This window comes from Scardinius erythrophthalmus (assembly GCF_964197995.2).
Source record: "Scardinius erythrophthalmus genome assembly, chromosome: 1".
Classification (NCBI taxonomy): Eukaryota; Metazoa; Chordata; class Actinopteri; order Cypriniformes; family Leuciscidae; genus Scardinius; species Scardinius erythrophthalmus.
In genome coordinates this window covers 9,537,952-9,555,827 of record NC_138221.1, presented here as the reverse complement: position 1 = coordinate 9,555,827, position 17,876 = coordinate 9,537,952, and the positions used below count along the sequence as shown (strand labels likewise).

General features: G+C 44.3%; 1 protein-coding gene across 1 annotated transcript; it reads right to left on the bottom strand.

The window, feature by feature from the left end:
• Nucleotides 1–4,128: 4,128 nt before the first annotated feature.
• LOC308694957 (GTPase IMAP family member 7-like) lies at nt 4,129–16,512 on the bottom strand (the record flags this gene model as incomplete). Its single annotated transcript, XM_081372816.1, has 4 exons — nt 4,129–4,268; nt 9,952–10,132; nt 10,291–11,195; nt 16,482–16,512. 4 exons carry the CDS (start codon nt 16,510–16,512, stop codon nt 4,129–4,131), a joined length of 1,257 nt encoding a protein of 418 aa, XP_081228942.1.
• Between the last annotated feature and the right edge of the window lie 1,364 nt (nt 16,513–17,876).

Sequence of the window (17,876 nt, the reverse complement as noted above, 5' to 3'; positions counted from 1 at the left end):
GATTAACGTCAGCTCCAGTTTGGTGAAACAGAAAGTATTTGCACACACTTCATGAGCGTCTGTAAAGCGGATATTAAATGTCTTCAGGAAGAGTTTCTACACATGGATTATAATGTTCTGCTTTACTCTCTCCAGCCCTGAGAAAATAGATCCGTTTATTTATTCTGTATTTAATGTTGCCCCTAAGTAGTGATGGTGAAATGAAGCTTTGTGAAGCACTGGGGCTTTCCCCCTCGACTGTATCATAAAATGGATTATTACTCGAAGCTTTTCAACACATTGCACACTAACGACATCTTGTGGTCAAAAGGTGGAAAAGCTGCCTTTCTGCCCCAGAAGACACATCCATTTTTTTATTGTTTCATTTAATAAATCTCTTTGTGCTCTGTAAACCACAAAGCAATACAATTAATCCTCATAATTCATGTGTTAGTGTTGATGTAGTTCTTACCCAATGTATGAACAAACAACTGTATGAATGAATTTATGAAAAAAATAATAATAAATGGGACTAATTAACTAATTAATGGGACTAATACAGAAACAGTTCTTATGAATCTGCTTTGATCTACAAATGCAGCCTTATTCACATAAACTTTAGCCTCAGTCCTAATCCTACGAGTTCATAGGCAAGGCTCATGTAGGCATATATAATCAAAATAAAATAAAATTATTGTGGAATGGTGAAGTGCTTGTGAACTGGGGGGCTGACTGTCAAGGTGTGGGTTTGTGTCTTGTTCTTGTCTGTCATGTGTTCCCCTGTCTTTTCATGTTTAGCTGTCTCCCGTTATGTTGATTAGTCTTCCCAGGTGTCTCTGATTAGCCACGCCCCCTTGTTATCTTGTTTAGCTTGTTTGCCTTTGTATTTAAGCCCTGTGTCTAGTTCAGTCTTTGTGAGTTCTTGATGTTGTAATGTTGCATGTTGTCTGCCCCGTCCCGTCCCGGAGTCTTAGTCTTTGTCTTAATTCAAGTTTATTTAATAAAACACTGCTGCATTTGGATCCTGCTTCCTGCTTCCTGCTTCTGCATCATAACAGAAGAACTCACCACAAAATGGATCCAGCAGTTGTTAGCAACCAGGCCCTGAGGAAATTCCTTTCTTCGATGTTCCAAGATGGCCAGCCTATTGAGAGGTATGCAAGGGACTTTTTGTCTTGCTGTCATCTGGGAGCGTTAGATGACACCCAGCTCATGGACCTGTTTTGGAGCGGGCTGGATGATGACGTTGCTCAATTGATGCCGGAGGACTATACCGGCTGGACCCTAGAAGGGTATGTCGACCTGGCCCTCTCCTTGAGCGGTTCGGCATTTACTGTGGGCTTGGCTGATGAAACACCCTGCAAGCTCACAGTACCCCCAGAGCCCTCACCGCTGGTCGCGTCCAGTCCAGAGTCTTCACAGCTCCATGTCCCGTCTGCCCAGCCAGAGTCAGTTCACGTCTCGTCCGCCCGGCCTGGGAATCGTCACGTCTTGCCAACCATCAAGCCAGCCACTGGATCGGTCTATGGATGTACTGGACCGGTTTTCCAGCATGGCTGATCCCCCGCTTATGTCTGCACGTGCTGCCAAGAGGGCCATCGTTCCAAGGTTTCGTCCTGTCGAGCCTACGCATCACGTCACGTCTGCCGATCCAGAGACTGTTCACGTCACGTCTGCCGATCCAGAGACTGTTCACGTCACTTCTGCCGATCCAGAGACTGTTCACGTCACTTCTGCCGATCCAGAGACTGTTCACGTCACTTCTGCCGAGCCAGAGCTTCACGCCAGTCCAGCCGAGCCTGAGACTGAGAGCGTCATGCCTGCCGAGCCAGAGTCTGTGAGTGTCATGCCCCCCGAGCCAGAGCCAAACCTCTCTTCACCGCTGGTCCTGCCCAGCTCAAAGCCCTCTTCGCCACTGGTCCCGTCCAGCCAGAGCTTCCTTCGCCGCTGGTCCCGCCCAGCTCAGAGCCATCTTTGCCGCTGGTCCCGGCCAGCTCAGAGCTTCCTTCACCGCTGGTCCTGCCCAGCGCAAAGCCCTCTTCGCCACTGGTCCCGTCCAGCCCAGAGCTTCCTTCGCCGCTGGTCCTGCCCAGCTCAGAGCCCTCTTCGCCGCTGGTCCCGTCCAGCCCAGAGCTTCCTTCGCCGCTGGTCCCGACCAGCTCAGAGCCCTCTTCGCCGCTGGTCCCGTCCAGCCCAGAGCTTCCTTCGCCGCTGGTCCCGTCCAGCCCAGAGCTTCCTTCGCCGCTGGTCCCGTCCAGCCCAGAGCTTCCTTCGCCGCTGGTCCTGCCCAGCCCAGAGCCCTCTTCGCCGCTGGTCCTGCCCAGCCCAGAGCTTCCTTCGCCGCTGGTCCTGCCCAGCTCAAAGCCAAACTGATGCTGCAGCCAACATGATAGCATGTGGAAGATCATGTCCATATCAGAACCTGCCCAACTCTTGAATGTTTTAAATCATTGTTAAAAACCCATCTTTGGCATTTCCTTCGAGTTAAGTCTGTTGTTTTTGTTGTACTTTTATTGTGTGAGTAGTGACCTGCTGTTGTATTTAACCTGTGAAGCACCTTGGTCAACCTTGGTTGTTTTTTAAGTGTGCTATATTTAAATAAAATTGAAATTGAATTGAATCACTGAATGTTAGGCATGCGATATGCACTAAACCTTATTGCGAGGAAATCTTTTGATGACATCAGTAGCTTCAACAACATTCGATCCAAATGTAGGAAACTTGTGACCTATTTCCGAACCAGCACTCCAGCAAAAGAGAGACTGGTCCAAGTACAGGAGCAGATGGGGAGACCAGTCCTGAAAATGATAACTGAAGTGGACACTCGCTGGAACAGCACTTGTAACATGCTGGACCATCTCTGTCAGCTGAGAGAGCCAGTGGGGGCAGCCCTGACCTCTCTAAAGACTGACGTCACCCCTCCTACAGCCCTGGAGTATGAGGCAGTCCAGGATGCTTCAGATGTTCTTGCCCCTTTCCACCAGGATACAGTAGAGCTTTCGGGAGAGAAAAGGGTGTCTGCCTCCAAAGTGAAGATGCTTAATCATGCTGTAACGAGCAAGCTAGAAGGCCTCAATTCAGATTTAACAAGGCATCTGGGTGACAGACTTGTACGGAGGGTCAGGGAGCATGCAGTACATTTAGAATCAGTAAGTGTGATGACCATACCCATGTTATTGGATCCCAGATTTAAAAAAAACTGGGATTCTCAAGTCAAGGGAAACTGCAGGAAGTGGTATCAAGACTAAAATCTGAATGCGCTTCTGTAATCAGAAGTTCTGGTCTCCATTCTGCTTTCACCAACACACCCCCAGCTCAGCTGCCAACCTCTTCAGAAGCAGGGCAATCTTCAAACAACAGCAAGTAGTGTATGCCTTTGTTGTGTGAATGTTCATGTTAGTTAGGGATGGGCGTATCGATCCTGTGGTACCGATAGATCGATATACTCGTTAGTTCATTTTTCCAAGTTCATTTTCTCAGGGAACAACTGTCTTTGTTATGCATTATAGGATAAGTAAATCCTAGTTTATTATGATCTTTATGACGTCTTGTTTTTGCTTCAGTGAAGTGTTACATGTTTACTTCTACAAAGAGGCTCTAAACATAACATTGATGTATTAGTTTTTTGTTTGTTTGTTTAGTTTTTTTTTTCTTTTACCTTTTTCTACCAAGATTGGTCTTTCTTTTTTTTGAGAAATAAGACAAGTGAAAATGTGTTCGTTTTTGTTCATATTTAATTTATTTCATTCATATTTATGTTATTTATTTTAATTCTAATTTTATTATGTATTTACCATAATACATTTTGTATAAATAGTCTGTATTTGTCTTGTGATTTGTCTTAAATGTAATAATATTTTTACTGACAAAAATTAAAGAAAAAAAGAAAAAGAAATTAACGGTATTGGTATCGATATCGATGAAAAAGTATCGTATCGTATCGAATCCTAAAAGTGTGGTATTGCCCATCCCTAATATTAGTGATTGGTACTGTGAAGCATTGTTAATGGATTTTTTTTTACTTTGTACCTTTATTATTAGGTGACATTTGGCCTCTGCTGGACAGCACGGTTGATCACAGTAGAAGGAGCTCAAGCGCAACAGCAGATGCTACTGTAGAAGTGGACCGATATTTATCAGAAGTGAATCTCACAAGATCTGAGGATCCACTAGTATATTGGGCTCAACATAAGCATCAGTCTCCTCATTTATATCAGCTGGCACTGGCGTTTTTATGTTCCCCTGTATCCTCTGTTCCATGATCTTTTCCAAGGCTGGAGAGGTTTTGTCTGAGAAGAGGAATCGTCTAAACCCCAACACACTTGAAACAATTCTGTTCCTCAGTAAAAATCACGTGTAATCCTTCCTTCACCCACCCTAACCTGCAGTGTTGCAGTTTGCTCCTCTATATCCCCTGTCCCATAAGCACAACACTACACTAAAACTAGTAACAGTTCAATGCACTAAACAACCAAGAAACCATTCTTAACCTTTCCCACCCCACACTTTTCTGTTGCAGTTTGCTTTATTACACTCCCTCAACCATAAGCACAACACTCAACACAGTCTCACTTTTGTTGTTCATACTGTCACTATCCAAACAATTTATGAATAATTAATGAACTGTGTGTGACAGTTGTCTCTGCACAAGTAAATTCAGACAGCGAAATAAACATATTTTATTTTATCCCCAGGCAATGGACAAATGCTCAGGTCATTGGTTCAGTATTGATTTATTTGTCTGCTGTTTCTTTGCACAGTCGCTAGGTGTGACTAGTGAGCAATGCTGAATGAAGCTTCGAGTAATGACCCTTTGAGTGAAGCAATGGGCTGCGAGGTCTCAGTGGTTCAGGAAGCCTCATTTTGCCATCACTAGGGAAGTGTCTCTTTATAGTGTGAGTCAGTGATGATGTGCAGGAGCGGTGAATCAGACTTCCGGGGAGAGGGAACGAGTGGGCGGAGCGAGCAGATCTGGTGACTCCGTGACACACTTATTACTGACCAGATTTATTTTATTTCTGGACTCATAGAAACGCTGAGCAGTGTTCATTTAAATTTGCTGTGTAGAGTTTTATTGCACCTGCGTATAATGACAATAAAGACTATTCTACTCTTTTATATCCTACTTTATTCTGCTCTATTCTTTATGGATGTATGAAACATTCACAATAAGATGAATATCATTCATTTAGAAACATGAATTTTCATTTAATGCTAACTTTAAGCATCATTAGTAGAGATATCTGCAGTATGATATATACAAATAATAATGCAAATATCCTCTTATTTTAATGTCCATAAACTGTTAATAGTTTCACATTACAGCATGTTTTAATATTTTACCCTGTCTAATAAAACCCATATGACTGATGTTTTAAACCTCATGTTATTAAGTTGTAATGTAATGTAATCACTTATATTATTTTACCATGGCTTGTGCTTGGAAGATATTTTTTTTAATCTCAATATAGCATTGCTGCTAGCTTACCTCTTCTCTGCTCTGCGTCAATAACAAGTACTGTTCTCAGAATAGGTTAAACCAGATTTGAGGAAGTGAAACATGGTGTTGAAATGTTCAGCATTTCCTTGTAGCCCAGAGTGTGGTAATGGACTCTGTTGTCTAGTGCTGTTATCATCCTAGGTCCCCTCTATTTTTTTATTTTTCTTTATTTAAAAAAAAAAATTGAATATCAGTAATATTTTTTTTACCCCCTTAAAATAGCAGTTACTGCCAAACGTACTTCTGTTTTCTGTAATATTGACCAAGACATAGTCCTGTTCTGAATCGCCTGTTTCCACATCGACAGTCTGGTTCAGAGTCATCCTGATAGAAATCACTCTTAGTAAAAATGGTTCAAAAGCTGTCACTGGGCCAGAACCTTTTCAAAAGGCACCTTTGTACACAGGTACTAATATGTACCTTTAAGGTGGCAATCAAGCGGCAACCTTCCGGTCTCTCTTGCGAAGCCGATACAGAAGTAACTAGAACTGCAGTTCATTGTCTGGCCACTAGAGAGAGGCTGCAAAAGAGAGTCAATTCCATATATCCCCCATGTTAAAATGCCCAACTTTATAGCAGAAAACAATATGTTTACAGCCTGGAACAAAAATTGATTTTGGTCTAAATAACTAATCTTGCCCTTCATAAAAACTGTGAGGGGGTGAATTTATTTATAACTCATCCGTTTAAATAACATTAAGCCTTAAAGTTCTGCATAATTAAGGGCGGGGCCACTTGAGTGACAGGTGGATTGCCGCTGATGTCAGCCTGTCACTATCAGCAGTTTGTCTGTCTGTTAGCGTCACGTCACCTCAGCAAATTCCAGCCGCTGAACTTGGCATCTCTGCCGTGTTTGTGCTTTTTTGGGATTATTTCATACAATTGAATACACCCATTACTTCGCCCACGCCTTTGGACTCCGTCGTGGTCGAGTAGTGGTCGAGAGAATAACCAGCACTGTTTTCCAGTTGTGATATATTTGGAGAAGGCATTCGACTGTGTCCCTCGCGGCGTCCTGTGGAGGGTGCTCTGGGAGTATGGGGTCCGGGGCCCTTTGCCAATAAGGCCCTTTGCCTTTGGCAGTAAGTCAGACTTGTTCCCGGTGCATGTTGGACTCCGGCAGGGCTGCCCTTTGTCGCCGGTTCTGTTCATAATTTTTATTGACAGAATTTCTAGGTGCAGCCAGGAGCCGGAGGGTGTCAGGTTTGGGGACCACATGATTTCCTCTCTGCTCTTTGCGGATGATGTTGTCGTGCTGGCCCCATCAGACCAGGACCTTCAGCATGCACTGGGACGGTTTGCAGCCGAGTGTGAAACGGCTGGGATGAGAATCAGCGCCTCCAAATCCGAGGCCATGGTTCTCATTCGGAAAAGGGTGGTTTGCCCGCTTCAGGTTGGTGGACAGTTCCTGTCTCAAGTGGAGGAGTTCAAGTATCTTGGGGTCTTGTTCACGAGTGAGGGAAGGATGGAACAGGAGATTGACAGACGTCTGCAGTAATGTGGTCGATGTACCGGTCAATCTACGTTCCTACTCTCACCTATGGTCATGAGCTGTGGGTCATGACCAAAAGGACAAGATCCCGGATACAAGCGGCCAAAATGAGCTTTCTCCGCAGGGTGGCTGGGCGATCCCTTAGAGATAGGGTGAGAAGCTCGGTCACTCGGGAGGAGCTCAGAGTAGAGCCGCTGCTCCTCAGAGGGGTCAGCTGATGTGGCTCGGGCATCTGTTCCGGATGCCTCCTGGACACCTTCCCGGGAAGGTTTTCCGGGCGCGTCCCACCGGGAGGAGACCCAGAGGAAGACCTAGGACACGCTGGAGGGATTATGTCTCCCGGCTGGCCTGGGAACGCCTCGGTGTCCCCCCGGAAGAGCTGGAGGAAGTGTCTAGGGAGAGGGAAGTCTGGGCATCTTTACTGCTGCCCCAGCGACCCCCAGCGACCCGGCCCCGGATAAGCAGAAGAAGATGAATGGATGGATGGGTTTTCCAGTTGTTTTCCACTGTGAATATGCACTCATGGATGTCTGACAATTTTGTTGCTTTTTGGAGTTCAGATTTAAAAGTGTCTATAGATATAGAGGCTACACTTGTTCTGCGGTCTCAGAGGACAGATAGACTACATATGCTTATTTATCTTTTTAGTGTTAAATAAAAAGTACCGTCAGATGAAATCCTGCAGGTGTCAGTGCTTTCTCTCCATCCATGCAATAGATGCACATCCTTGAATGAATGCGGATTTCTAGCGCATTTACTTGAACTTCTGAGGTTATATCTATGGTTTGACCCATTAGAGAGGCGGCCAAAATCAGAATTTAAAATGGACTGACTAATAAAGCTCTCTACGAACTTGATGAGCTATGCCGAGCTGACGGACCATAGACTATAAAAAAAGAGTGACTGACATGTATGCACATAAATCACTGTCACACACACACAAGCTCAGAGTAATATTGTAAGTTACTGCATAATACATTTTCAACTAGCAGAATGGTACAGAATCACGATACACAGTCTCACTTGTAGCTATGTCTTTTAACTATTATAATATTTCGAAGGGCAAAAACATGAACTTTAACTATTGGCTTTACATCATCAGCTGTCACTTTAGCGCGAGGCCTTTGGCACATAGCATTAGCTCCTTAGCCTGAGCTAACTCGATCACGTCGAGCTAGGCGAGCGTGGTTTCAGCAACAGGTCAATACCAATAGCCTCAGCTCACCCATGTCCCGCCTCTCTGTCCATTTTCTGTTATCCGGGAGTGACGCGCTGCCAAGATGGCGACGGCCGGCTCCGCCCACTTTAGGCTTCAAAACACTCTTCAGCAACCAACGGGTGACGTCACGCACACTACACACATATTTTTTTACAGTCTGTGGTGCCAATTTGCACGCTTAAGGTATAAAGTTGTACCCTTTGAAAAAAGTACTTTTTTTTACTTTTTTCTGAGAGTGATTAACATTGTCTTGATCAGAGTTGATATCTTCATGATCTCCATCATCCATATATCTCATCATTATGGTGATTATGGAGACTATAACAGAAGTAAGTACTGTTTCTCATTCAGAGGTGGACAGTAACGATTTACTAGAGTACTGTACTTAAGTACACTTTTTGAGTGTCTGTACTTTACTTGAGTATTATTTTTTTCCATTTTTTTTGGATGCGTACTTGCGTAGATTTACTTCACATAATCTGCAAAAGTCGTTCACAGCCATGTTCACTCCGGTATTTCGCTCAATGGTTTAGTTTTTGCATCATACATGTGTTTACAGTGGAAGTTAGATGCGGCTGAGCATGCGCATAACACACGCCATAACCAAACGTTATGTGATTGGCTTACGGGTAACCAATGATTTTAAACTTCAGACAAGCGCCCCCCCGCGAGAGAGAAAACACTTCTCTATTATGCTATTCCAGACTCTCTCTACGAAGCAAAGTGAAGTAGCAGAGTCTGGTATTACCAGGCTACCTAATAAAAATAATCCTAACGAAAACAATAATAAACAGAGCAATTCCAAGAGGGTCCTCACACCATCGGTGCTCGGGCCCTAATAATCCTACCGAAAACAATAGGGCCTTCGCCCTTTCAGGGCTTGGGCCCTAATAAACAGAGCAATTCCAAGAGGGTCCTCACACCATCGGTGCTCGGGCCCTAATAAATAATCCTCCCGAAAACAATAGGGCCTTCGCCCTTTCAGGGCTTGGGCCCTAATAATCCTACCGAAAACAATAGGGCCTTCGCCCTTTCAGGGCTTGGGCCCTAATAATAATAATCCTTATGAAAACAATAGGGCCTTCGCCCTTTCAGGGCTTGGGCCCTAATTAGTATATAAAGATTTGGCCTTTGTTGGTCAATCTGTTTCAGTCCATGGTCTAGGTCTGTGTGTAACATAAACAACAAAACAATACTTCTTAGCCATTTTTAAAATTTTATTTTCTTGCTCTCTAGTTTGTTTTCAGAGCAGTATACTTTAACTTTTACAAAACAGTATCTTAAAAAGAAAGAATCAAACAAACAAAGAAAAGATTAGAAGCAAAATCTTAAAGGGTGAGTTAATGTGAAAACAATAAACAAACAGAAAACAACTTTCCCACAAAAAACTAACTTCCCTATGAATAAAAAATAAATGAAACAAAACATACAATAAACATACCCTATCTCCTTATCTAACCCAATAAACAGGAGGAAAGTAACGGCCTTTTGGCCTACAAAAAAAAAAAAAAAAAAAAAAAACAAGGCAATCAAAGAGGCAGAACGCTCCCTCCAGAGGAATTCTGGGAAATTTATAGCCCAGGCCTCTTCTCTGGTCCAACCACAAATAGCTTCAGATTAAGTCCAGGACCAATGCTAAAGGAGGAATAGACAGCAGAAACAACAACAGAAACAAAGTAGCTGCATAACGTCACAAACGTAACAAATCAGATTAACTATGGCCCTTATTTTATTTTCTTAATGTTGCTAATGGTCCTGCACCTGCTCTTGCTGCTCCTGCTGATGCTCCTGCTGATGCTCCTGCTGATGATCCTGCTCCTGCTTGCTGCTGCTGCTGCTGCTGCTGCTGCTGCTGCTCCTGCTGCTGCTCCTGCTGCTGCTGCTGCTGCTGCTCCTGCTGCTGCTCCTGCTGATGCTCCTGCTGATGCTCCTGCTGCTGATCCTGCTCCTGCTTGCTGCTGCTGATCCTGCTGCTGCTGCTGCTCTTGCTACTACTGCTTCTAATGCTGCTGCTGCTGCTTCTACTGCTGCTTCTGCTGCTGCTTCTGCTGCTGCTTCTGCTCCTGCTTCTGCTTCTGCTGCTGCTGCTACTGCTACTACTGCTGCTGCTGCTGCTTCTGCTGCTACTTCTGCTCCTGCTGCTGCTGCTTCTGCTCCTACCCTTCCTCCTTCCACTCCTCCTACCACTCCTCCTACCACTCCTCCTACCACTCCTCCTAACACTCCTCCTAACACTCCTCCTAACACTCCTACTACCCATCCTACTACCACTCCTCCTACCACTCCTCCTACCACTCCTCCTACCACTCCTCCTACCCCTCCTCCTACCTTACCTCCTATCGCTGTTAGTACTGTTTGCCCGAAGTCTCTCAGTATTTGTTTTAAAGCCTCTTGTTCAGTCCTTCTCTGGGCCTCTTTAAATATGCCATTAGTGTAGTGCTGTCCTCCACTGATCCTCACCATTTCATCAATCTTCTTCAGCAGTTCTGTGACCTGAGAGCGATTACTCATGTCTTCATTGTTGAATGAGTGAAATCTGCCACCGCACTCATCAACAAGAGCCTTGAGATCATTACTTTCACTGATATATTCATCTAATGAAAGCCCCTTCAGATGATCAGTGTGAGTGAACAGAATGATGGTGTGATGAGAAGCTTCTTTTCCAAAGTTTTTCTGAATCCATGTCACTGTTTTCTTCTCTTCTTTTGTAAATCTCACACCAAGTCTGATGACCAGCAGAAACACATGAGGACCAGGAGCAGACATGCAGATGCACTTCACAATCTCGTTATTCAGTTCTTCTTCACTCATTGACGTATCATATAGTCCTGGAGTGTCGATCACTGAGATGATTTTATCCTCCTCCACTGCAGTCACATGTCTTTCACAGTGTCTAGTCAAAGACTTAGCAGAACAACCTTGATTAAACACCAAGTTGCCGATGATGGTGTTTCCTGTTGAACTCTTTCCTGATCCAGTTTTACCCAACAGCACAATCCTCAGATCTGTTAAAGAGAGAGGAATTTAAAATGGTATTTACACTTTAAAATTATAATAATAATTAGTGATTAATCAATTATAATAATTATATACTGTGTTTTTAATCCTCTGGGGTCTGTTGTATTACAAATTTATTAAATGTTTAATTTAGGTTGCAACAGTAAAAGTTGAGTACATTGAATTTAGCATTTTAAGGCCAGACGTTGAATCATTAGGCTGATTGGATTAGCAATGCAATAGAGTGTTACGCTGATTGGGTCTGTTTCTCTTGAGCAAGCCAGATAACCTGCCAAACCGGTTTTCGCTTGATAGAATCAACTACTCCCTACTTTTGTATGCTTTGTTTGAATTTTTCTCCACCTCCAGAAGTCCCTCCCTCCTAAAATGCATATAAGATACCATGTAAAGTTACTTTAGATTAGATTGTTGGACGAACTGCAGCAACGCTCAGTAAAGAATCACTTCTGCTTGAACGATATCCCAACATCTCCTGGTCTCTAATTTGAAGAAGGAAATAGTTCCCTACAATTTGGTGCCGTGTGACCTGGATGGAGATATACTCACTGGAATCCAGATTTGAAACTTCAAGCACCAAAAAGATCTCAAAGAATGAACTTTTCTGACTGAGTTGCAGACTGAATCTTGAAACTTCAAGCTCAAAGATCTCAACAAAGAATGAACTTTTCTGACTGAGTTCCAGACGAAATTTTTCTGTACAACCAACGATTCGGTGAGTTTCACTCTATCCAAAAGAACCTTTAAAGACCAGTACAAATTTGTATCCTCTGCGCATTACCCTCTACATTGCTAGAGAAGGTTTATCCTCTGTAAAGTTATTGAAGATTTATCCTCTGCTTTATCAGGGAAGATTAGCATCATGTGCTAATATATCGTATCCTTTGCTTTAGGCAGAGAAGGTTAGCATAAAGCCTGGTTTATACTCGACGCGTCCGCACGAGCACGAAGGTGCGCGCGGCAAAAATGACGTCATTGTGGTGTGGGCTGTCGTGCGCGTTGGGTTCGCAAGACCCAATTTCGCCTGGCATTTGTAACAATGCGCACGGCGTTGCATCCGAAGATGAACGACTTCGAGCCGAATCTGGCCGCGCTCGAACTTCTCACCACACCGGCACCCAGTTTGCACGTTTAAATGAGTTGCTTACATTTAAAAAATGAGCATAAAAAGTGTTTTTAATGAACATTTTTAATAAACAGGGTTTACTGGGTTTTACACGATTCTGTTTGTAGTGTTGTATTGGTGGTGGTGTACTAAAATAAACATTGTCACGTGTGTATAGCTTTCTTCTTCTCACTGCTGATTCCTGATGGTTTAGAGACAATTACTCGAGTCGCCCCCTGTCATTTCAAAGAATAGTAGAACGGCGAGCGCGTCAAGTATAAATGCCTCGTCCGTTTGAGGAGGTGCGCACGCAGTCTGCGGAGACTCGCGCTGCGGAGCCAGGCGAAAGTATAAACAAGGCTTTACTGTCAGGATATAGGCAAGGAGACAGAGGTAAGTGAATCCAAACTAGAGGTGGGCATAGATTATTTTTTTTAATCTAGATTAATCTAGATTAAAATGGCTCATTTGAATTCTGCCGAAGGCATTCAGAATATGTGTGCTACCCAAATAATGACTATAAAAGTAAGTCTTTGAGAACAGGTTTCTCAAGCCAGGTGGCGCATTAGACCAGGGGCTCATCTCCTGTTTCCAAAATGCATCACAAACTGCTTGAGAAAGCTGTTCTACTCATAGACTGTAAAAGGTTACTACTGTACTGTTACCGTCCGTAGGCAACATTAGGTAGGCCTATGTTATTATCAACTACTATAGGCTATCAATTAGGGATGGGCGATATGGCCTAAAATCCATATTGTGATATACATTGCAGCCTCTTGCGATAACGATATTATAATAAAACCATTTCAGAACAGGTTACACAGACCCTGCTAAACAACTGCTAAATGTATTTTTTTTTTTTTTTTTTTTTGAAAGGGTGTATGTAGTTTTGAGAACATATATTGTGTAAAACTGTAAGTATACAACATAATTTTGCAGATAAATAAAATTAATACACTAGCTGCAGAGACTTAAGTAGGTCTAATGTTTATTATGGCTTGGAGCTTATGAAACCCCAAATTTAAAATTTGAATATTGTCTAACTGATGTCTTTTCACTTAAAAAGAAACACAACAACGATTCTTAAAATCGGGCGCTTTTAATAAAAAGAGATTATGTGCTACACCACTCACTAAGATATATTGGGAATAATACGCGCGCGCTGGTATTCAGTGATATGTTTCGTTTTGAATTTGAGGTGGTAGAACGAATTAGTCGTGTGTTAATTTACCGAACTGTTACACCACACAGTCTACGTCGGACGGCTTAAATCCGAACCAAGTCCAAATAATGGATGTTGCACCGATCTTTTACACCAGCATTCACTTTCAGCCGTGATCTTTTACACCAGCTTTCACTTTCAGCCGTGATCTTTTACACCAGCTTTCACTTTCAACCGTTTTTACTTAAGATGACGACGAATATGATGCGTTGCTTGCAGCCGGGTGTTCCTCGCGGCCGCGGGTAGATTGCTTCATCATAGCTTGTGTAGCTTGAGCCAGCTCCCAACCCAATTTGGAGAATAGATTAACGCAGCGTGTTAACGCCGATAACGGCCCACCACTAATCCAAACACAGTTTTATTCAAGGTGACAAGAGTACAAGGTGAGTATTCAGCGCGTTCAAATGCAGATTCAGAGAAGATACTCAGTGCGGGGCTGACAGCAGGTAAGCACGTTCACTTCAGATATGTTGATACCAAGCAGTCACAGTTCATTAATACTTGTCTTTTCTCTTTCAGATGCGGTCAATAGCAAGCAAGCTCAGAGGAAACACTGGAAGTTCGGGAGAAAACAGGATCACATGCAATAGGAATCGAACAGGAGTCCTGGAGACAGCAGAACAATGACACAGAGGTTAGTGTTTCACAGGTGAGTATACGTTACGTCTTGGAATCTTGGATGCATCAGAGACTCAGGAGACAACGGATAATGGTCTGTTCCTGTTGGAGGCTTGACATTGAACTGGGGCTGTGGTGAGTGTTTTATAGTGCTTGTTAATGAGGCTGCTGATGATGAACAGGTGCGGGTGATTATGATAATACTCAGGGGAGCGTGAGTGCAGGTGCGCCAAAGAAGATCCTGGGGAATGTAGTGCAGAGAAGACAGACGGTGAATGTGACAATTACGTGCTAATATTTTGGTTTACCCTCTGTTCTTGTAGGCAGGGAGGTTAAGTGTGAAGTGTTGGTCATTTGGAAAGTTAACGATGGTTAAATGCGGGCATACACTGTGCGATTTTCGTCCGATTTTGAGCCGAATTCTGACTCGTGCGACTCTTTTTCAGGTCGGGCCGATTTTCAGATTGTCGTGCGTCGTTTGTCGTGCAGTGTTCGTGCAGTGTACAGGGGGATACGAGAGGCGATTATCCTCTCCCGACCGGCAATCGGATGGTTGGATGAATTTCTGCCATATTAGAAATTTTGGTCACTCCTCGTGACTATATCGCACAGATGAAGCATAGCTACGAACCGCTTGACCTAAACTCAGTGTTTTTTCCCTCACTGCGCCTGCGCCAAAAAACAGAAGTTTCATCTGCAGCAAAAAAAAAAAAAAAAAAAAGGGACATCTGTAGTTCAAACTAGCTACAAATTACTGTTGCTTACCTCCAGTTCATGTTATAGGCGCAACCAGCACGAGGGTTTATCACGCTGATTCACGCATATTTCACACGTAGGCTATAGTGTGAGCAGTGAAGTCGCAGCTCGACGTCCGGACCGTATAGTGTGAGCACATAAATCCTGAGCTTTGGCTTTACATCGCATGCGATCTACTCATTCAGTGTGAGTAGGTACCTTGCTAAAATCGCACAGACATCGCACAGTGTATGCCTGCCTTAAGCTGTGTTAACAAGTGTACCCTCTGTTAACCAGGGAAGTTTTTTAGTGTTTGTTTGTGTGGTAACAAAGGAACAAAGTTCCTTTGTTTAGGAAAAGTGCTAGACTAATCCCCACAACTGAAAAAGGTGGACTTGCAACTCCTTTGTGGTCAGATAGTGAATCCAAAAAAATGTTAGAAGAACAAATGGACCTAATAGTCACTGAAAAAGTTAGACAGGAACTAACTCAGAAATATGAAATTCACCCAGACAAAACTTGTTCAGTAGATGAGGGTAAAAAGGTGCTTGGAGCAAGCATCTGCAAAAACAATGTGTAGGGCATTATCTGCTGCCACAGAGAGTTTCTTTTAGCAAAAGCTACAGAACAGTCTCAGTATAACTCAGAGCTAGAGAAAGAGATGAAATAGCTCCATGCTAGAGTTTCCTCTTTGACCAAGAAATTGAACAGCAACAAAGCTATAGGAAAAACTGATGTAGAAGAAGTTAGTCAGCCTGATAACATTTACCCTGATTTACAAGCTTTCTTTGAAACAGATGTAGCCATCCAATCAGTAACTGATGAGCCTGTAGACTCAGTAAAGGTATGTGGCGCTAGGAGAAGGTCTCAGGGAATTGAGGGAACTTAAAGTGTTCCTCCCAACTCTTCTGTTGTCCAAATACAAACTGTTGCCAAAGCGCTAGGACCTAAAGATATAGAGAGACAACCCCAGAGCTTACCCTCAGCACTAACAAATTTTTCTGAATTTAGAAGAACATTGATCAGCAAAATGCGTCTTTACGACATGTCGTTGCCATAAGTCACACAGCTGATGTCACAAATTATAACTGAATCTGAATTCAACAATTTTGAGTCTGCTGTTACTACTGAATTGCTACATGCCAGTAAAGTTGATTTGAGAGAAGGTGTCTTGAAAATTCTAAAGAATATCATAGGACCCAAAATAGACTGGTCTAGAATCACTAACTGTCACGGTTCATGAATCGGCTGTCTCATTTCTGATGTGTGTGTGTGTGTCTGTGTGGGTGTGGTTACTCATTGTGTTAATTATTGTCGCCAGCTGTGTTCAATCCCCGTTCCCTTTATATGTGCAGTAATTCCCATCTCATGTTGTCAGATCGTTGTGGCTTCCCCGGTGTCGTGTCCTGTTCCCTGTGTACTGCTCTCATCTCCTCGTGTGGATTACTGTCTTCGTGGACCCGCTTCGTCGTGTTTCACGCTGTCTGGATTGTTTATTGTTCCTGGTTCCTGAGCACGCCTTCACCGCACACCATCACCGGGTTGCCCACTGAAGTCCCTGCGTCATCTCGCCATCAGAGTGTTTGTTTCCCCGACCTGTGTATCTCTGACCATCTTCATTAAACATTCTTTTACTTGCAATTGTATCCGTCTCTGTTTCACTACAGAACGATCTGACCAATCATGGATACAGCAAGTGCGACCAGTTTGAATGACTTCATCACACATAGCGTCACAAGAATGGATCAACAAGGAGAGGAGATCGCCAACACAGGTCGCGCGGTTCAAGCACTCGTGACGCAGGTGTCCGAGCTCACCCAACAGCTACAACTTCTTCGAGCTCCCACTGCGCCGCCCACACCGCCCGTTCAGCCCCCCCGCCTCCGCAAGAGAATCAGCCAGAACCTCGTCTGCCCACGCCTGAGAAGTATTCAGGTGAGCCTGAGTATTGTAGGGCTTTTCTCACAGCATGTTCCCTGCACTTTGCATTGCAGCCACGGACCTTTTGCACTGAACAGTCTAAAGTGGCGTTCGTGTTGACACTACTGTCGGGGAAGGCGGCTCTCTGGGGAACGGCGGTGTGGGAGAACCAAAACACCTGCTGCGCCTCGTTCCAGGCACTCTCCACAGAGATGAGAAGAGTCTTTGATCGAGCGGTAGCGGGTAAGGAGGCGGCCAGATTACTCGCTGATCTACGTCAAGGTAATGGCTCAGTGTCGGATTATTCCATCCAGTTCCGCACCCTGGCCGCAGAGTGCCAATGGAACGAGGAGGCGCAGTGGGACATGTTCCTGCATGGGTTGGCTGACCGCGTTCAAAAAGAGATTTACATTCTGGACCTTCCCAAGACCCTGGATGGCCTGGTGGAGCTTGCTCTGAGGGTCGATGCTCGTCTTAATCGTGTGACCGCTCAGGTACAGCAGAGTCGACTCCAGTACCACACTGAGGATCCACGGGCCAACGGCGGGAGCGCGGTCAGCCCAGTTTCAGATCATGAACCCATGCAGGTGGGGAGAGCTCGGCTTTCCCGGGAGGAGAGGGAGAGGCGGAGATCCCAAGGACTCTGTCTTTACTGTGGCAAGCCTGGCCACTTTCTCTTTTCCTGTCCGGTAAAAGAGCAAGCCCGGTAGTAAGTATGAGGCTACTATCGGGTGGGATCTCCGCCGAGAAGACCTCATCACCATCATCAACCCTCCTCCCGGTAAGACTGAAGTGGGCAACCTCCACGCACCGCACTCAAGCACTGCTGGATTCGGGAGCAGAGGGTAATTTTATGGACTTTGGACTTGCACTCAGACTCCAGATTCCCATCACTTCTCTCACTCACAAGATTTCCGTCAACGCACTCAATGGACAAGAACTTCCAGGAATCTCCCACTCTACTGAACCCCTCACACTTATCACTTCTGGCAATCACACTGAAATCATTTCCTTTTTACTCATGGACTCACCACTAGCACCAGTGGTTTTAGGGCACCCGTGGCTCACTCA